The sequence below is a fragment of the Mytilus trossulus genome, chromosome 11 (assembly GCF_036588685.1).
Source record: "Mytilus trossulus isolate FHL-02 chromosome 11, PNRI_Mtr1.1.1.hap1, whole genome shotgun sequence".
Lineage (NCBI taxonomy): Eukaryota > Metazoa > Mollusca > Bivalvia > Mytilida > Mytilidae > Mytilus > Mytilus trossulus.
In genome coordinates, this window is record NC_086383.1 from 56,908,305 (window position 1) to 56,931,453 (window position 23,149).

Consider the following 23,149-nt stretch of genomic DNA (forward strand, 5'->3'; position numbering starts at 1 on the left):
TATGTTATTTCATTTGATAAATGTAGCTCCTTTGCTGCAGTGTCTTTCTTGTGGTGGTGTCAGCAGTGTTGATAACTGTAACAGAACTGCCGTATGCGGCCATGAAGAGGTATTTGTAAAATTCTTGATCTTTATGGATGCATAACAAAATGTATTCCAGATAGCTATATTATTCTATCAGCAATTAATATAGGAATGCATCAAAGAAAATTCAGCGATCTATGTTTTAATCCCACTCTTATACATACCATCTATTTATGTCCGCAATACAATCAGAAATGCTAAACATGATTTTATATTTTCGAAATCATCCCCACATAAAATTGTCAAGTTTGTGAATGATTTGCAATTAGACGAACTATCCACCAATACCAAGTGACGTGGAAGTAGAGCACCGTTTGGCCTTAAAGATTGAAAAAACCGATACCATATGATTGGTCAATATCATATATTATCAGAGTGCCATAATTCACAGTTTATCTGTCTGTCTGCTAGTAAGGAGTGCAACAAATTTGACGTCAAAATTTTATTCATGTAATTTCAATATTTAAGAAGTAGGTGCTTTCTCAAGTAAAACTATCATTTCTGTTAAACCAATGAATGTCTATTGTTAACGCAGTTAACGCATGAACCGAATGAATGACGTCATACTGGTTTGTTTTTAAAACAAGGATAGTGATGATCGTAATTCTCTATATAACGTCTTAAGGTAGATCGGGGGTCTCAACTCAACTCTTCCGAATTATAAAAAAAAGAAGATGTGGTATGATTGCCAATGACCGACTGTGCAAGGGCTGTATAGCCAGTCAAGGTCGTTAAAAACTTCCATTTGTTGTATTGACAATGAGACAACTCTCCACAACAGACCAAATAAAACAGAATTTAACAAATATAGGTCACTGTACAGCCTTCAACAGCCCATACCATTTAGTCAGATATAAAAGTCCACGAAATGACAATGTAAAACAATTCAAACGAGAAAACTAACGGCCTTTTTTAAAGTTCATTTGTCAAAATAAAGTGTAAATCTTATTTTTTCAAAAAAATATAATATTAAATACGGATGACAGCAATGTTTTTAGAGATATAATCTCTTCGAAATTATCAGTAGGTTGTGACTTTTTAGAATTTAATTATTATGTTTTTCATCTCTTATACTTCTCATATGCCCTTTATTAGTTGCATGATGCAATACATATATTAAAAATATGACTGGTCATTGTCCGTATTAATTTTATTCGAATAAGGATAAATTTATATTTGATCTGCAGGTATCAACAGGATAGAATATATATATATAATTTAATACAAAATAACATTTCAATTTATTCTGTGATTTTAATTGTTTTTTTTTTAATCATAAATAAACACAAAAAAATTATATAAAAATTGGCCTGATGTATCATTTTTATTTTTTTCAAATTCTCAATGATATTTTGACAGGTTTGTTTTATTCAAAAGTACAGGACAATGAAGAATGAAACACATGTTGATTTGGGGTGTAAGGCTTCTACAGTAAGTGCATATTATAACCCTATGTCTTTATGTCATTATTTTGTATGTTAAAACATTTTGATATTTACATCGGGAAAAAGTCGAAAAGAATACAGAAGCAACACAATAATACCATGATATAGGGAAAAAAGACAAAACACGATATGTCGTAATAGATATCTACCAAAACAGAAGTTAAATTGAAGTGCTCTGAAATGTTCCTTTTGACACATTGACATAAGCTGAAAATTCCATTTGAAATACAAGTAGGTTGATGCAATTTTGTTAAACCCATGGGAATTAAAGATAAGGAAATATGGTATGATATCTAACAAGACAACTAAAAACCTGGACATAATTATTTTACTTTATTCATACACAATATACACACGATGAGTACATTTACCTTTCCAAAGATTGCATATATTAAGAGGCAAATTCAATGATAACATTGAGTGCTTTGTGGCATTTTCAAGGTATTATATAAACTAATCCTAAGATCATGTGTAGGACAGGTGCTCCAAAACTGCTAACGATTCAATAAAGAAAACCTAAAAAACGTTCGAAGGCATGACTTCAACATTACAATTAACAAATCTTTGTTAAGCGCCTTCATTTAAAGCCCAACTCTTTTTCAGGGATATCATGATAAGTGCTTTAGAATCTTAACCCCTATGTGAAATTTGCTATTTTAAATTAAGTCCTTACTTGAATGAGATTACACACACATACAAAAGTTCAAAGCGACATTGATAAATAGAATCTGTTTTGTTGCTTAATCGCAACCGTCCATGATATGAAGGTCAAATTCTAGATATATTTCAGGAGGCTCATTTCATATCCTGTGTTGCCTCCTTTCAATTTATGTTCAACGAATGTCTGCGATCAATATATTCATCAATATTTTATTATTCATTGACATGACGTCATCGTAGAGCTTGAAAGCGGAAATGAAATAACAATAATATGTTTGTTTCTTCGAGGACGTCTTGCATGTTATTTGGAATATAATAAAACAATGAATGTATTTCCATGAAAAAAGAATAGTAGATCGAGAAAGATTGTCATCTATCTGCGAATTCTGCCACTGATGATGAAATTTGTGTATTTGACCCAAACAAACTATTACTTTCCGAGGAAAATTCTCTAATAAAATAGCTAACGAAAATCTCAAACACATCAAATGAATAAATAACAACTGACATATTCCTGACCTGGTACCGGCATTTTCTTATACAGATAATGGTGGATTAAATCTAAGTTTATAGCTAGCAAAACCTCCCACTTTTATGACTGGTATTTCATTTTATTGATAACGATGTGTGAACAAATCAATCAGACATAATAGGTTAACACCTCAAAAATAGGGGTACAAATATCAACATTGTGTTATAATCTTAATCACTTAAAAAACAAATAAGAAACAAAGAAGCACAAAAAGGCGTCCAGAAAAAGCACATCAGCAAAATTTATGAAAAGAATACAAAAAACTATCATATAAGCACAATAACGCATTGACGGGAAATCTAAGACAATGAAACTAATAACTGATTATTTTTTTATTAGATGTGCATGAACGGGTTAACCTCCGATAACAATGGACGACGTTCAGAAGAGGAACGTCACTTACTATGTGAGACATGTTGCGGGGGAACATCTTTGTGCAATCGTAACCTAGATTGTAGTCATCACCTTCGTATGTATCTTATTTTTTGCAAACAATAATTTTGTATCTTTAAAACTGGAAGTGTGCGTCCCGTAAAAGCGAATGTGCCTATAAGTTTTTTTTCCGTTTGACCCTGTTTTATACGTACTGGGCCTGTCCGAACTTGTTTTATTTATACAGGGCAACATCATCGTTATTGCAGATGCTTATTTATCCGTATTAGGGCTAATTTGATAATATCGTTTCATTAACTACAATATGTATAGATTATAACATGAACTTTTTTCCATATTGGCCCTGGTATCATCCCAACTCCCATATCGGCCTCGAGGCTCGATATGGGTCGAGGGCTGATACCAGGGCCAATATGGAAAAGACATGTTATAATCTATTTATCACATATTTAAGTTCTGCAGAATAGAGACACAAAGTTCAATTATTACAATTTAATGAAACATTACAGGTAAAATATTAAATTTTGTATCACAAAAGTGTGGTTAAGGACGCAATGACGTGACGTCATTTGGAATCAGGGCACAATATCTATATCTTCTTTTTTGCCCCGGGCAAATTTGAGGTAATTGCATATGCAAAATCTAAAGTATTCGTAACAAATATGTGATAAGAATATTTAACACAGGTAAACTCATAATTAATACTTAATTACTGTAAACCAACTTATTTTCGCGACTTTAGCGAGTAAAAACAAATCGCGAATATAAATCGTCGCGAATATGTAAAACTTGGAATATTTCTTAATTAACTTCCTCAGGTAAATTTAAGAATCGCAAAATTTAATCGCCGCGAAATGGGCTAAATAGGGCTAAACGCGAAATAAAGTATCCGCGAAAATAAGTTGGTTTACAGTAGGTAGTACTAATAGAAATTTAGTTTGATGTCGGAAATAGTTATTTAGTTTGAATACAATGAACGATTTCGAAATTAAACTTTTAATTGTAAAAATTATTATTTAATAAATTGGCAACAGATCACAATGTCTTATGCAAGTTGATTTTTGATAGTAATGTAATTAAATGTAGTTTATGTTCAAAATAAAGGTATGACAGTTTCATTTCCCCAACCAAATTATTGTATTCAAGACATTCGATCATATACTATTCATATACTATTGATGTTTCTTTTTGACAGTTGTCTTCTTATTCTATAAACCTTGTGCTTTTACCTGTCTTGTCTTTTTTACAGAAACATCCATAAATACCTCATGCAATTCTACAAGTAGTTGTCAGAGCAATTTAATTTGTCATTTTGGAAAATGTCAATGTCCAAATACAGACTATTTTTGGTCTATAAACACGTGTCACTTACGTAAGTTGATAGACGTATAATATTCAGTTATTGAATTCTTTTTTCAGTGATAAAATGATTATTTAATGTTGATTTTTACTTAAGGATACAAAATGTATATCAACAGTAACGATGAGAATTTTAAAACAATACTGATGTTATTTCACTAGATGCACATTCCGTGAATTATTGTCTCTTCCGTGACGCGTGAAGCTGATTTATTTGAAAATTCAAAACAATAATCATCATTTGAGAAGCAAATCAGATCCAACTGGATCTAAAGTATAGCCGGATTCGAACAAGGAATCAAAGCTTTGCAAGTGAGAATTTAATTCCTAAATGTTTAATGACAACACATTAAAATAACATTTTACAACAACATATTTTAATTTAACAATACTCGTATTTTCTTGCCAGTAACGAAGTACTTGTTAATATGCTGGTGATATTATCAAGGACTCAAGGTCCGTCAGCAAAAGTATTGACCAAGTGATATAATCAAACTGACATGTACAATGTATTATAGCACCAAATATGCATTTTGACTATTTATAAAGTGTATGTAGATGTTGAAAAAAAATCAAATAACTTGTTAACTATACCCCCAAGCGAAGTTTGCTTAAGCTATATTTTGCACAACTTTTGGTGAATTTTCTGTTTAATGATCTCTTCTCCGTATTTGATTTGGCAATAATTCTTGATTCAATGATACTGAAAGGGCCTAATGTAGACGAAACTCGCGAATGTCGTACAAACGCGCGTCTGGCGTATAAAATTATAATCCTGGTACTTTTGATAACTAGTACAATGTTATAAGCTTGGTATTGTTGATGAGTTTTGCATGTATTAAATTAACTAAATGTGGAATTTTCTAGTCAAACAAGGAAATCATAATTGTTCGTCAAGTTATGAATGCAGACAACCACTTCGATGTTTTGAGAACATGTGTACATGCCAAAAAGAAAGATTTTGGAATGGTTCCACTTGTCTACAAAGTAAGTAACTTATTTTGAGACAGATGGAATTGCCATAGGGGAGATTTTATTTCAATATATTATTTATACCAGCCCAACTGTTTTCTGTATGAAACAGTTTTTATGAATGATTCTATCCAAAAGTCAACTATTCTAATATGAGTTTTGCAACGTTAATTTATATACAATGTTACAAGAAGTTTGAGTTCAACAAAAACTGAAAAATTACAGTACTCTTTGAATGCTCTATAAATCACGTTTGTAGACATTTTCGTCATCACTTGTAAAGTATATATATTAGTATGTATATAAAGTATATATATTAGGTATAATAAAAAGTATGGAATATTTCAGCAGGAGAGTATTATATTATATTAGTATGTATATATGTATATACATTTTTACCTATTATGTCTGTTTATTTGTTCACGCATCGTTGTCAATATAAAGAAATTGGATGCGACTGTTACACCAGTGAGAGGTTTAGCTTGCCATAACACTCGGTTCAATCCACCGTTTTCTACTAAAGAAAATGTCTGTACCAAGTCAGGAATATGGCAGTTGTTATCCATTCGTTTGATGTGTTTGTGCTTTCGATTTTGTCATTTGATTAGGAGCTTTCTGTTTTGAATTTGTTTCGGAGTTCAGTATTTTTTTAAATTTTTTTTTAACAATAATCATTCGTTTAATAAAATTATAAGCTCAACTTAATATTTCCTGAATAAAACAAAAATGAGATCGAGCTAATCTACCTTCAATTATTATCTTCACCAGATCAGTCTTTTTACGGTTTTTAACCTGTACTTTATATATAAAAAAGAAAATTTGTTGGTCGGTTGAAAACAAAACTTTACGACAAAAGAGTGATTTCAGCATTCCAATTGTGAACTTTCCATTCCTAAGAAGCAACATTCCAGAAGCACCTGCATACAGTATAAAGAGAGTAATTCATGGCAAAATCCGTATCATATGTCGTATCATCCCGAGACACCAATATCAGCCTTTAGACCCGAGGAATGATATTGGTCGATGGTGATACGGCATGTGATACGGATTTTGCCATGTTTTATACGCTTTATCATATATTTCAGCAGGAGAGTATTATATTATATGAACTGTTTTCTGATCCATAGGCTAGCACTGGGTTACCTTCAGTTCTACTTTTGTCTTGTTTTAAAAGCCTTAAAAGAACTGCTCAAGTACTTATCCGAAGCACCTGGGTTACCTTACAATTTGCGTGCTGATGTTTTAAAAATATTTTGTTTTTTTTATTTTATTTTTTTGTGTGATTTGCATTTTTTATAGTTGCATTACGAGCGTTACTGATAAGTCTTTTGTAGACGAAACGCGCGTCTGGTGTATATACTAAATTTAGTCCTGATATCTATGATGAGTTTTTTTACAACCACTGGGTCGATGCCACTGCTGGTGGAGATTTATTTCCCCGAGGGTAATTTTGTGTCGACATTAATTGTCATTGATATTGTTATACGCATAAATTTACTGTTTACAAAATTTTGGAATTTTTCGAAATGCTAAGGCTTTTCTACCTCAGTCATAGATTACCTTAGCTGTATTTGGCAAAAATTTTAGGGATTTTGGTTCTCAATGCTCTTTAACTATTTTGGATTCGAGCGTCACTGATGAGTCTTTTGTAGACGAAACACGCGTCTGGCGTATATACTTAATCTAGTCCTGGTATATATGATGAGTTTATTTAGTGTGCCAAAAAATATGAAAACTTGACGTTCGTGACGTCACATACCAAACAATGACGTCATTCAATAAATTGCTTCACGCCCGAATGACCGTTCTATTGGACCTATTTTGAGGGAAAATATTTCTTAAGCTTACATAAATAAAAAAAAATAAAAGTAGGGATGTGATAAAGGGTATGCGATAAAGGGTAGAGGTTCGATAAAGGGTAGGTGTGTGATAAAGGGTTCGCATCAAAGTTGCGCTATATGGATTAAACAGCAGGCTATTTATCAAATATTCAAAACTACTGTATTTACTACTAAACATATGATAAATACTGTATATATCTTCCAATTGATACGATATTTCCGTGCTTGCATTTCCTATAATGATTCTCTTGATATAAGATGGCTGTTCACAAGGAAGCTATTAAACCAAGACATCCAAATGTTGAAGTTGAAATCATCCCTTTGTAAATTTTACGGACGCCATCACGAGTTAGTTGACCGTTATATAATAACCGTTTCACAATTGATGTCGGATATGCTCTTTACGTCGTAACCACATTCCCCTTCCCTTTCATGAATGAGAACCACCGAATAAGACTATTTACCGGATTTGTTATAACATAAACAATACGAGGGGTGCTACATGTGGAGCAGGATCTTTTTTACCATTTCGGAGAACCCGAGATCACCCCCTGTTTTTGGTAAGGTTCATGTTGCTTATTCCTTAGTTTTCTATGTTGTGTCATGTGTTCTATTGTTTGTTTTTTTTTGTCTTTTTTCATTTTTCGGCCAGTATATGGCCTTTAACAATAAGCAAAAGCCATACCGCTTAGTTAGCGTTAATTTGCCCCGAAATTGCAATTGTCAAATATTTCAGACCAAACATCCAACGGCCTGATTGATAAACAAAATAATGAACGAAAAAAATATATTATACAGAAACAACCACTAAATAACGAATGCAGGCTTCTCCCTTTAGGAGAGGTACATTCCCAATTAGGCAGGGTTTAACATGTTTTCAAGCGTTCTACCCTTACCCTAACCTTGAATAGTGATTTAACAGTTTAGCATATGAACCATAAAAAAAACAGTTGAAAAGGGCTGAACTCATCGGATTTGTACATAGCAGACACACCAGTAACAATAATACATACCAGGCGAGGCAGATAAGTTTAAATTCCTACAACAACAAATAAGACAGCGCCAATACCTAAAGTATGTTGTGTGATTGCTAAATAGACAACTATGAATTGGATGTACATGTCATTAAGTATAAGCTACTGTACGACATTCAGCAATGAGAAAAAACTAATACAATTTTGTCGGCTATTAGCAGCGAAGCAATTTAGGTTAGGAAACTAATGGCCAAATTAATAACAAGACAAATACGACAGACATTAACAAACGACAACCATTTAACCACAGGGATATAAAGAATGTGGCGGGTTTAAAACTGTTTGAAGGCACAAACCATCCCATTAATCTAAGACAGTGATGTAACAGTACATCAAATGAACAAACCATAAATATCAGATTGAAAGAGCAAAAGGAATACACTCTTCGGGCGTGGTAGAATATTTATATATCCCTTAGATTAAAAAAAACGAGACACAGAGTACAGATTTGAGAGTCCTTGGTCTTACTGACAAATAATAAATAGCTTTTTATCAGTGTATATCCAACATCCAATGTATTTAGTGCAAAGACGTCCATAATAATGGTAACAATACCACTAGCTTATATATATAGGAAGATATGCTGTGAGTGCCAATCAGACAACTCTCCATCCAAATATCAATTATAAAGGTAAACCATTATAGGTCAATGAACGGTTTTCATCACGGAGTCTTGGCTCACACCGAACAATGAGCTATAAAGGGCCCCAAAATTACTAGTGTTAAACTATTCAAACGGAAAACCAACGGTCTAATCTATATAAAAAACGAGAAACGAGAAACACGTATATATGACATAAGCAAGCGATAACTACTGTACATCAGATTAGATCATATTTTGACTTTTAGAATTTGCTGTAGTTCTTGACATTTATAAGTTAGATACTTTTAAGGTTTTTGAAAACTACAATTTTGTTTGATTTTGCTAAATGATAAAAAAAAAAAATTGAAGGATATTTTCAACCAAAACCCAAGTTATATTTAATTTCAATTGGTAATACCGTTTATATTGTCTTTAAACTACAAATTTATTCATTCATTTTAATGATGTTCTTAGGTATGAAAGTTTCAATACTGTTTTCAACAGCAATACGTAGAATGTGATTATCAAATAATATGCTTTTATATCCTGTATGCTATATACTCTTAAATTTCCTCAGGTTTAACAACTTCAAATGTAAATGTCTTTAGTAAAACGAGTACAGGGGGAATTTGTTGAATATTTATTATGGTTAAAGTTGACAGGAAAATATATATCTCTTGATTAAATTTTTGAATATCAAAGAATTTAAAAATACTGAATTTATCATGGACTAGACAACTGACACATGTGTGTATGTGTCTTTCAAGAAACAATCATGTTTTGAGATAGAATTTCTCTATGGCCATCTGTTCAACAAGCATCGTGTATTAATTGCAACCTATTAAGTATAAAACATATCTGATCAATTGATACAAAACAAATCAATGACCCAGGCTTTTAACAAACTCATATTTGATACTTATATACACTTAGTAATCATTTGAATGTCTCATAGCCGAACTTTGATATAAGAATTATAATTCTCACACAAATTTATTGTTATGTATGTATCCAAATAAATACTTATTGTTTGTATTGTTACATGAAACAAGAAAGTTCCTAACAGAGTATTACATATCTGTTTATGTATACATAAGAAATGATTTGTGATAGAATTATAATTCTAAAATTTCGGCTATGAGAAGTCACTTGTTTTTTTACAATGTGTTAATCACGTTTTAAAGCTCATCCCAATGTTATAAAAACTGTCACAAAGGAATTAAAAAATAAACCATTGAAAGATAACTTCAAGAACATTTATGTATTTTACCAAATGGTGTATGGATAAAATATTTGTACTTCCATTTTTTAAAGTTTATTTTGATTACCTATCTATGAAGAGCATTAGTAAAAAAAACTTAAACGCATATCGGAGGATCTACTTACCCTTTCAGAGCACCTGAGATCACCCTCAGTTTTTGTGGGGTTCATGTGGCTTATTCTTTAGTTTTCTATTTTGTGTCGTCTGTACTATTATTTTTCTGTCAGTTTGTTTTCAATCTATGAGTTTAACTGTCATTCTGGTATCTTTTGTCCCTCTTTCAAATTCAATACGAAATCGTAGTTATTAACTTAAGTATAGAAATGATATTGAGATTTTGTTCACTGATAAACCTTTTTTTCTTTGAAAACATTCACCCGCAGTATAATATAGGAATATGCAATATAGATTTCTTTATGATTCAAGTAATATCTTTCGGTCAACAAGGAATACGATTCAGAATACGGATATGATGCTCAATAACAGGATATATTACGATTTGTTGTATTTGTATGACACTTGAAATACTAATTTCTTGGTTAGCATAATGTTTCTGCTCCTAGATAATTAGATTTTAGTTAGAAACAACTTATTACAAATTTGCTACTACATGTTTCTCTCCCTGTAATGACAAATTCAGATTACAATATGTTTACTAGTGAATGCAATAATTAACGGGTGCTTTTTTTCCAGAGAAAACATTCCATAACACGTGTAAATTGTCGACAGAATGCTTGGAAACTCTTTTTTGTATTCATGGCGTTTGTAAATGTGACCGACTTGATTATTGGACTGGGCACAACTGTTCTGCAAGTAAGGCTATTTTCCTTTTTTTTGCTAAAAAAATTTATTTTGCAATCTTTATTTTGTGTAAAGACATTACATATATTGTTTCAAATTCGTCACTAATAAAATATGTAAAAGATATAATGAAGATAAGTGTAATCTGGTGATAAATGATCAGTACAAAGATTTAATTGTCTGAGTAATTGCTACTGACTAATGTGTTTTATTTCTATTGAAGCGAAAACGTTACAGATCACGAAATGAATCTATAAAATCAATTCAAACGATACAGGGAATGTATAAACTGTTGCTCTCATTTTTTGACGACGCTTATGGCAAATTATCGGTCTCTGATGGTATTATCCGCTTCATGCCTCAGTACTGACATGATTTGTTTAAACCTTTTTTTCAAATTGTCCGTTTATAGATATAGGGAATTTTGGTAAAGTTGGCATTACCTTCATTTTGCTATAAATTACGCCCTTCTCGGCGATTACGTTCTACTAATGGTTCATTTCTTATACATCTTTAGCTAGCATATATTCAGCTTCTATCGTTCCTGATTAAGGTTAATCCGTTTAAACGCGTGGAATTTATAAGGTGTTTTTTTCATTGTTTGCTCATTTCATCTGGTTTGTACTTCTTCAAGAGTAGTAATGCTACTTATAAAAAAGAAGATTTTGGTATGGTTGCTGATTATACAACTCTCCAGAAGATACCAAATTGATACAGAAATTTAAAACAACTTTAGGTCACCGTACGGCTTTCAACATTGTGCAAAGCCCATACCGCATAGTAAGCTATAAAATGCCCCGAAATGACATGTAAAAAGAGAAAACTAACGGCTTTATTTATATATAAAAAGGGAACATGCATGCAAAAAGTAAAATCACAAAAAAACTGAACTTAGAGGAAATCAATTCGAAAAATCCATAATCACATGGAAAAATCAAATAACAAAACGCATCAAAAACGAATGGACAAGAACTGTCATATTCCTGACTTGGTACAGACATTTTCAAATGTAAAAAATGGTGGATTAAACCTGGTTTTATAGCGCTAACCCTCTCACTTTGATGACAGTCTCATCACATTCCGTTATATTTACATTGATGCATTAACTAAATAGTCATAATATGGGTACATCAGTCATCATCGTATAACAATTTTAAAAGGAACAATTTAACAGAACACAAAAACATCTATCTACAAACGTATTCCTTAATTTGTGTGTCTGACGTCAGAAAATTTTATACGTCACATAGATTAGTCGTTCAATGTGCATACACACAATTTTAAAATTTACCTAGGCAATGTTAGCATACAGGGTAAAAAAATAGGTAATGTTAGCATACAGGGTTAAAAAATCAAAAGTATGTAAGAATAAATTTCAGAAATAGACCGAGATTTAAACTAGTCCAACAGTTTTATATAGAATTTATAAGAATCCACAAATATAAAATTCCACTACGCTATTGAATGATTTTGACGTTTGTTGTTCAATGCATATTTTACTTCATAACAGAAATATATCATAATTAAAAACCAATTGTTCAGAGAACAATTGAAGGTCTTTCCACTGAAAACAATGTATTTTAATATGAAAGTTGTAAAATTAAGTTTAAAATGTCATTTCAATCGTCAACTGATAGATTATTGTACGCTGATTCCATAAATATATTGTTTCTATACATTTTTTTTAAATAAGGGAGATAATTTGTTACTTCCGGTTTGAAAAATGTTACTTCCGATTATATTTGAATATTTAATTGACAGTGATTCCAAAAAGATCTGGTTCTATATACTTTTTTATTAATAAAGTACAAAAAATAGCTACTTCCGGTTTACACAAGGTCACTTCCGGTTATTTTTTTCAACTTTAAATGGTTTGATACCTTTCGCCAAAAGTCTCATGGCTATATCATGTATACATATGAGCTGAAAGCAAAGGTCAAAAACTAGAACGTCAAATTAATCTATGACCTTGAGATCAATTTCAAGGTCATAAAACAAGGACCTAAAATCAAAAGACCATAGGTCTTAATTATATTTGGTTAATCAGTTATATCACCATACGCGTATTTTTAAATACAAGAGGGGAGAAAAATCACTTTTAAGTTCAACGTACCTTTGCAATCAAAATTTACGTGTTACGACATGTCGCAACTAACAATTTAGAAAAAATAATTTGTCGATATCTTATACGGTTTCTGGAAATTAGTGTAAATAAGCCAAATTCAAAAATTAGAATATGACCTTGACCTTTGACCTTGACCTATTTTTTATTTTTTTGGACCAAGGACCTCAAATCAAAAGATCCTAGGTCTCTATCACTTATGATTTATAAGATAGAAATTCATATCACTTATATCAGATACATAAGGGGAAATAACTCTCATATGGAACGGTCATATCGCTTCGGTCAAAATAGGACAAATCATGCGAAGGATATAACGAGCAATTTTGTAAAATAAATTTGTCTTAATCTTTTACGGTTGCGAAGGAGATGCGCTAACAAGGAAAACAGTGTTTGGGGAGATAACTCCTACAAAGAAAAGTATTCGTTTACGCAGGGTAAATTTCAAAAGCGCATAAACTGTTCGATATCATATACCAAATATCTAAGCGACATATTGCGAAACAAATGTTTATCGCAAGAACAAAATTAGGCGGAAGAAAAAGAAAAAAAAAAATAATCAGAAGAAAAACAATAGGTCTTTCCACAGAAAAGTGGAAAGACCTAATTACATAAAACATAAAACATACTGACGGGATCGTTTAAAGTACAGAGTCACGTTATAAGAACCAAAGACATACAAGAAATCGCATATACAAAACACACCACCAAAAAATGAAAGACAATACAAACACATTGACGAGATGTATAAGTACCGAGCCACGTCAAACGGATATCACATAAACCCATTCAACAGTAAAAGTGATATTAATCATAGAACAAAGTCAAATGAAAGAACTATAAAACACGTTGTTTAAATGATTAACAACATCAGTACGCAGAATCTATACAACAAGACCATCGTGTATTATTTGTGAAGTTGATACGGAATAAATAAGTTGGGAAACATATATCCCATATGCAGGTGAAGGTGGTATATTGCTACTAAGGTGGCGAAAATTTATAATTTCAAAATTAAAATCGTCTCGTTTTTCATAGATTCTGGTACTGAGATGACTGTAAGTCAAATTCGAGATATAAGTCTTAAAATGAGGCGGAGGAAGCCGTGTCTGTTGTTTCTTTTAATAATCTCTAGTTCTGGGGGATATGGAGTATGGAACCCAATCAGAAAAGTTCGGATTGTTTATGGAAAGAACATCATCAATATATCTGAAAGTGAAATTAAATAATCTAATTTAATAATGATTAATAATTTAATAATTAAATAACAATCAAGTGTCTTGAGGAACTCCGATTCATACGAAAATAAGAAAACCATTAATATCAGTTTTATAAAGTCTAAATATAATATATAACAACTATTTTTCTCAATAAAATAACTTATGGTTAAAGAGAGTAAACACCATTATCTATTTACCCATCGTTTTAGAATTAATAAATATCAAAACATTCACGATACTAATTTGTCTCACCGATGAGCATTTCGAATATAAACGCCCGGCCCTTCATTTTTGCTTGAAGCTAAAATATTTGAAAATGCAAACGTATTAAAACTAGATTGGCTTATTTGCTTCAACAGGTTTAATTGTCAAATGATAGTTCTTGATTAAGATTCGTGGAAACACCTTTTTCAATGTGTCCACAGAGTGATGCCACTAAACAAATTTTACTTAGTATATAAAATAAAGCTTTCGTAGAGTTTGTTTTTCCTCAACGTGCGGTCAAATATATCAGTTATATATACTTGTCAACAAAAGAAACAATACACGACTTTGAAATGTATTTATCAAAAAGTATTAAATATAAAAACAAAATAAGATACACTATTTTACAAAGCTTCCAATTTTAATGTATGCACATATGGTAATGGAAATTAAAACCTGTCGGAAAGTTACTACATCCTGTGTAAACGATCGTAGGGTGCAAATTATTTTTGCGGAAAGTTTGACAAAAAATCAGCACACAATTTTTTAAGTACTAAATGAATTTTCAAATCTGTTTAAAAATATTCAATATGCTAATCAAGTTATGTTCATGCTGTAATTAATGGCTTAAAATATCTTTTTCTTTTTTTTGGTAAAAAGTGTTTTTTTAAATCTAAGAAAAAAAAATTAAAAATAAAAGAAAAACTGGTTTCGTCTTAAATCATTGATTTAGATTTGAAAACAATACACTGTAAATTTTGAACCATTCGGATTAGTTTTAAGATTGTTACCGTTTTTCGCCAAATGACGTCATGAAAGCAAAAAAACATTTGTTTAAACGGATTTATATTTCCATGGTCATTAAGCATTAGGTCCAAGTACACAGTTATTTCGTAGTGCATTTCTTTTAGACTTTAGACAATAAATTAAAATTAAAAAAATCCCACCTGCGCTTTCTCAATAATATTTTAATAGTGTGATGATGAGTTTATTTGTACTACTTTTGGGACAAATTATATCAAAATTATAGAAAACTTCATCAGCTCTAACTCAAAATATGGACAATTTTATGTTAAGGGGGTCTTGAAATCTTTTGACAGCTTCCGAAGTGCTAATTTGTGACCTTTTTCAGCTGGGCCTAATCACTACTTTACATTAATATTTATGACCCATTTTTTTTTACATCGTCATTTCACCCCCCAACTTGCTATATGAGGCTTAAAACATGGAGAAATAAATTTGGAAGGGGTATAACAAAAATTGGCAAGTAACACACTGTCCACACTAAGGACTATATTCGTGGACAACGAAAATCAAAGGACGATAACTGTGTACTCGGACCATTACTTCCTTCAATATTGGTCCTTTAAACGGAAAACTTCATCTTTAATTTGAAAAAAAAATCGTGTATAGTTTCTTTTGTTGGCTAGTATATATGAAAAAAGCAGTATTCAGAGTGCAATCGACTTAAACATCCCATTCAACATCTGCATTTATTAACAGCACATCAGTAAGACATTGACCCAGGTCTGGTGAATACAATCGAATCTTTTGGAGCTCTATGACCCTTATCGATTAATTAAACTGACATTAGATTGTTTTTTTATTATTATTTAAAAGTTTAAATAAAAGTCTGATATAGGTATTTCAGACGGTTTTTGTTCTATATTTTCCATATTATATGTAATCAACGTATACTTTTAGGGAAAACTATAAAATCGACATGTGCGAAAACTGAAGAATGTAAAGACTCTCTGCATTGTTTTAATGGAATGTGTTCCTGTTTAGGAAGTAACACTGGTTTATGGGACGGACAGATTTGTAGACCAAGTACATTTATATATTTAGCAGATTCAAACTTGAAACAAATTATCTAAAAAAAAGCCTTTGAATATGCACGAACCTTGTTTATTATGCAATCAGCCATTTTAATTTTTTAATACATAAGAGTAATAAAGATTTCCGCTGGTATTTTTGCTAAATAGTTGCAACTGGTAATTTGAGCAATATGTGTACCGTGACTTTATGTTCATATCCAAATATATTTACAGACATGTCATGTTCACAGAGGTTTTTTTTTCCATGAAAATAAAATACACAAATCAATTCCCGAAGCAATAAAATCAAATAGCTGTTGTTAAAATGTATTGCTCGATGTTAATAGATTATTTTTGAATATCTCAAAATAATTTCGTTTGCAACCCTTGTACAAGTATCCAATAAAACTTTAAAAACAGCCGCTTTGAGATAATATATTAATACTGCATATGGAATTGTCATAATTACCAATTTGGATCACTTCTTTGTAAAAGTATGACATTTTCAACCAAACATCTTTTTCAGAAAGGACAATTGGTGAACCTTGTTCGCGTAACGATGACTGTAAATCTAACCTTTATTGCAATAGCAGTAAATGCTTTTGCGATGTGTTCTGGGACGGTGATATTTGCTCAGGTATTTATAATCCTGGTACTTTTGATAACTATTTACCATTAGAGAGATGCTTGTGTTCCTCATGTTCATAGCCATGTTAATACAATTTTTTCAAAGCGCTAGAAACTATTGATACAGGTGGATCAGCTTTGACTTGTAAGACTGTTTTGCATTTGTTAATGTTGGAAGTGAATAATGAACAGTGTAACCTTCTTTATGCTCAAAAGTGGCTTCATTTGATAAACATGATAATACTTAATTAGTATCTTATGACATAAAAAAAATAATACACAGCTGAAAATAGTTATTCTTCATTTTACTTAATACTTGTCTTTTAATTTTTCTTTCAGTGTTAAGTGTTCAGTTCATTTTAAATTTCATGCTATGCTTGCACCGATCGTTTACCTGTTCAGATTCTTTGCGAACATTGTATTGTATCAGCTTGACGCGTCTTGAACGTACAAAAATGTATCATATGGTTACGTTCAATAGGATTCAGTCCTAAATTTACTTCTCTTTTTCATTTCAACAGTAAAACGATAATTTGTAAAATAGCGCATCTTTGTTTTGGATGCTGTGATTGTGAATCTCCATTGTATTAGAAAGCTTGCAATTGATAGAATTTTAGCATCATCACTAAAACTCAGTTATTCGGGCTCTTAAATTAGCCAGGTATTTGATTAATTCCAGACAGAGAACGTTCGAAAGAGATAGAGAGAAGATGTCAACGGTGCATTAGAAAATCAATTAAAAAAAGTCAGCACAATTCCAAAAGAAAATTGACCGAAGAATATACAACAATAACAACATCATAACATAGAGAACCAAAGACTGAATAACACAATACCTACCAGAACTGTTTTTAAGCAGTGTTAGCAGTTCCTTGTCCTTACAGTCGTGGTCAGTCAAGAAACATCCGGTAACACTTCGCGTTTGGTAATGCACCATTCGCGCGCGTGTGAAAGAGTGTGGAATGTGTACTCGAAATGCTCAGATATTCCATAACCGTCAATTAAACCTCAGGTTATAAACAAGGACACCCGTTGTGTGATGCTTACCTTTTGATTTATATCTAGGTTTTGAGAATCAAAGTCAAGTTTGTTTTTAAGATATATATTAATTCTTTTCTCTTAAAAACATGTTGAAATAGCTAAATTTGTTCCAATTTTACTGAGAACTTAATACAACCACTGTTTCATGTTAAGAACTATTATATATAATTCTATTGACCTTAACAAATACAGAACTGACACGACTTTACCTCGATATTTTTTCTCCGATGAAAGTCACATCATGCATCCTCCAAAATAACAGGGTGAAAAAATATACTGAACAACAGCCCCGTTTTTGGTAGTGCAATGCCGTGTAGCATAAGAGAATGGAGACTTTTTGAATTTCTTAACCTCATACAAACATGTATATTTTAGTTGATTCGTGCATATTTTTAAGAAGAACTGTGGAATTGTTTTTTTTTTATTAACTTTACAGCAACATTGTTTTACAACAGTTTCAAAATGACAAAAAAACATGACATCATGACATCATTGTCTCCCTGCATTTCCGTGTCATCGTGTCAACCACATTTATCGTCAAACTTTATTTGTATCAAATGCACACGCACACAATTATTTCATTAACTTCTTAGGTTTCATTAACAACTTAGTTTTGCACATTCTTAATTTTATTTCGAGTATATATGCTGATCTATTTTTAAATGAAAAGCTAGTCTTTGCTGTGCAAAATAATAGCAGGAAGAAAGTTATCAAGAAGTTTACAATTTTATTGAGGGGCCAGCTGAGGACCAACTCCGGGTACTAATTTATCTCGATGCGTTGAATACCCATTCGTGGCCTTCGGCTGTTGTCCGCCCTTTGGTCGGGTTGTTGTCTCTTTGACATATTCTCCATTTTCATTCTCAATATTATTTTGAAGAGCGATGACAAGTTACTTTATTTATTCCTGTACTGTGACCAACTGAGGATCAGTTAATATATATAGTAATAAAAAAAGGCTTTAAGAATTTAATGTTTCCGCTTGTGATTTATTGCGGAAAGCATTGATCAAAACATATTTTGTATAAGCACAAATTCTATAAAAAAAAAAAACGAAACTCTTATAATGTAATATGCATGCTAAAATTTATGAAGTAGCGAAAATGATTCGAGCCCTAATTTTGATTTCTATGCGTAGAGCACCTGCAGTCATATTTGTTGCAGTGTACATGGATATATAATATAATTGCATGGAGAACCACCAATTATTCATAATGTCTTCAAATTTAATGACATTCACTGCACGTCACATTATGACGTTTTGTACTGAAGTACATACACATACCTTAACTAATAAAAACAGGAGTACTTATTCTGGAACTCATCACATACCAGTATTTTTTCCCAAAAATCACCGTTAATTACACTGCCCTCAATTTGGACATGTTTATTTCTCACATTCCATAATGGCACATCAGATGCAGTCATTTGAACGGTTCAACGATCATGGTAGACACTTCCTTGTTATTATTCTTAAATTTGTCCTTTTTCAAATAACAACGGTACAATATTTCTCATGAGGTGGAGTTTCTTCTGAAAGTTGACAAAAAAAAGAAGATCAAAGAACTCAGATCAGTTAATTTCATATTCAGATATTTTGATAATATTTTTTCCACAAACAATCCAAACTTAACTGATTGGGTTCCTTTAAGATATCCTATAAAACAGAAACAAAAGACACGACTTTCTCTGCCTCAGTTTTTCGATACATACCTAGAATTTGACATAACCAGTCATCTCCTTATTCAAATCTAATATGATTTGAATTTTGATATTCTAAATTTCATTCACCTTGGCATCAATATACCAACCTCACCGGTATATAGGATATACATTTCCAACTAAGTATGTAGTTAAGAGCAGCTGTACACATTTTTGTTCACATTACTGAATTTTATGCGACTGTCATACACATACGAGGTTAAGCTAGCTATGAAACAAGGTTTAATCCACCAACTTCTACTTAAAAAAATACCTTTACAAATGGTGTACCAAGTCATGAAGACTTTTCCACCGAGTTCGGTGTTTTTGTTATTTTTCTTTTCTTTCTATTTCAATAATATTTCAAACAGTGATTGGTTTTATAATGATTTTTATTTTCACAGGACCTACTGAATGTGCAGACTTACAATTTTTTACTGATGATGTCTATGTTATATATACAAACCAAACGACTCCAAAGGCTGTATATTGTATTATTGAAAGTGGATTAAAATGGACGGTATGTTTTATTTTCATTAGCTTACTGAATCATGAATCATCCAGCCAATCTATTTGATTATATCAGGGAAATATCCTTGATAGTATTGGTCAAAAGGCCTATCCATTCACCCGTCAATTTCTCTGGTATATATATATATATATATATTCTACCAATGCAGGTGTGATAAGACATGTATCCATTCGAAACAATTAAATTTTCAAATTCAAAACGCAAGCGTTTTAAACATGTAATTGTCGAGAGTGGATAAATATCGTATCAAACGAGATTTGATGGTGATATCTGTCTCTCTGATGATTTTAGATAATATGCAGAAAATCTTAATCTTTCTTTTCGAACGACTTGCAAAAAGATGCGTTCTTTCTACGTGACATCTGAAGCATGGTATCCTTTTACTCATGTCACAATAGGAATTTCAGAGGAAAGCAAGACAATTTGAAGTCAAAATGAAATTTTGACAAATGAAGAACTGAGATAAAACGAACCACATGTTGATTAAAAAAAAAATCAATAGGTCAAGAAAGGATAAACAGAAAAAATTCAGAGAAATATTCTTATTGAGACATACATTCAGTCATCAGGACATCTGTCATGTCGTTCACAGTATAAAATGCGGTATTGCTGATAAGTCTTAGTGCACTCTTATTTCATCCTCAGATAACTATTTCCTTGTGTCGTGTTTGGTTTCGTTAATTCACAATAACTTTGATTTAATAGATATAGGAAGATGTAGCATGAGTGCCAATGAAACAACTTTCAATCTACTGAACTATTTATAAAAGTAAACCATTATAGGTCAAGATACGGCCCACAACACACAATTTTCGGATTGGATGATGTTGTGTGTAACGGTTGAAATTACACGCATTTATTAATAAATAACTCCGAGGTTTGAAGGATGGGGAATCTTGGTTTTATTTTTATATGTTTTCGAATATAAATATATTACAGGTTATTCAGAGACGATTAAATTTCTCAGAGAATTTCAAGAGAAACTGGCAAGAGTACAAAAATGGATTTGGTGACGTACATGGAGAGTACTGGCTTGGTATGTCAGAAAAAGGACTGCGAAAAGTATACAAATTGAATTCACATCAACCCAAATGTCTGATATCTAATTTGAACTGTAAACTATACATGTATATACATTTATTCCGGCAGATTGGGTAAAAATTACTCAAAAAATGAGGTTAGCATCCAATTTTGCATGATGGTATTATTTGTATACTGAGCAAAATTAGCTATGGGCCCACCCTCAACATTTTTAAATATCGCGGCTTATTTCAAGATGGCCGCCATGCATTCCAAAATTGTTTCCAATATTGCACAAACCACAGTGCTGGAAGCACAAAATTCAACATATGTGACTTGGTGTAATTAACAAGATTTTGTTTTGATCTATCTTTGAAATTCAAAAGGTGACTATTTTCAAAATGACCGCCTTGAAAAATAAACAAACACTTATCATTGATAAGTGACCTGAATTTAAGCATTTTATTAAAGATACTTTTCAGTGCCTATCTTATTTCTTGGGCAATGTTTTGCAATTTGAGATATGATACTGTGATTTGAGAAATGTATATACACATATCAGTAAAATGGCTGGAATTGAGGGCAACACAGATAAGAACATTGAAATGGCAGAAACTGAATCACTTTGGGATATGGACAAAACTATAGCTAAAGACACTTGAAGAGAGGACAACTCAGAAATTACTATTCAACAATTGTAAAAAGAACAATTAGCAGATAGGAAATATAATGCTTAAAGAACAGCTATAATTGACCCCAATATAAAACAGAGCGAAGCGTAAATTGATAAAAATATGTGTTGGTCTCATAACGATGCAAGCTGAACAGAACGAGGCAATGTATATTAATAAAAAGATTGGAGCGATATCTCAGCAACTTCAGCAGTTTTGAGACAGGATAGACCACAAGGCTAGTGATAAGCGCTTGGCAGAATTGATGGTCAGACTAATTAGAACTTCAATGTTATGGTGGGACGAATGGACAAGCTGACAACAGCTGACTGAGGAAGGAGGCACAGTTCAGTTTAAAAGTGCATTTACAAAGCAGGTTGTTTTCCAAATAATGGCATCTGTTGTAGTGGACAGGCGAAAAAAGAAGTTAAAATTCCAGCAATGGACACATCATCTATTCCACAGTCCCACTAGTCCCCGATCAAACTACGATCTGTGAAAAAAATGCAAGTCTTGACGATCGTAGTGCGATTGTGTAGATCCCAGTAAGGTCGTATCACGGTCGTGGTGAGGTTTTCAAGATCGTGATGAGCGTGACCAACTTTGAACTGTTCAAAACAATCGTGGTGAGATTGTGGCGAATTCAGGTCGTAGTAGAACCGTAGTGAGAGCGCAGTATGGTCGTGCTTAGATCGCATTGGTCGTTTATCATCGTATCGAGAACTTAGTGAAAGCATGATTCGATTCGGAGAAAATACGATGCGATCTCACAACGATGGTATTACGACCTCACTTCGATCATCACGTTCTAAATGCGACCCAACTACGCTTCGCAACACGCTGTTGAAGATCATAGTACGATTCTAGCACGCCCATGCCGTCCTCATCACGCCCTGCTAACGACCTGACTACTTTCATACTACAACCATCAAGCTCTTTCTCATTGTCACATAAAATATACAAAACCTTTCCATGTTTTGTTTGTCTGTTTGTAATTTGGACCTCTTTCCCTTTTTCTCTAACGGCTCGACCATGCTTTACACATCTGTGTCATCCCTGCTATTGTTCATTAACAAATCGTCATTTGAGCTTGATGGACCAGCAATATGTTGTGATTCAGGTTGGATTAGTAGATCCGACATCTCTGTTCGATCAGGATTTGTTACTATCAAGGCTCTCTGTGCATCTATCACCCTACCACCACTCTTACTTGGTCTCGTATATTTTGG

The 23,149-nt window shown here is 32.2% G+C and overlaps 1 protein-coding gene across 1 annotated transcript in view; it reads left to right on the top strand.

Moving 5' to 3' along the window:
• Positions 1-23,149, top strand: part of LOC134690494 (uncharacterized) — a 58,649-nt gene that overhangs the window by 12,244 nt on the left and 23,256 nt on the right. The window contains exons 6-15 of the mRNA XM_063550468.1: positions 27-109; positions 1,444-1,515; positions 3,061-3,190; positions 4,364-4,486; positions 5,341-5,460; positions 10,858-10,977; positions 16,216-16,341; positions 16,855-16,965; positions 20,102-20,217; positions 21,169-21,265. Coding sequence (XP_063406538.1) covers positions 27-109; positions 1,444-1,515; positions 3,061-3,190; positions 4,364-4,486; positions 5,341-5,460; positions 10,858-10,977; positions 16,216-16,341; positions 16,855-16,965; positions 20,102-20,217; positions 21,169-21,265 — 1,098 coding nt within the window. The remainder of the gene's footprint in view (positions 1-26; positions 110-1,443; positions 1,516-3,060; positions 3,191-4,363; positions 4,487-5,340; positions 5,461-10,857; positions 10,978-16,215; positions 16,342-16,854; positions 16,966-20,101; positions 20,218-21,168; positions 21,266-23,149) is intronic.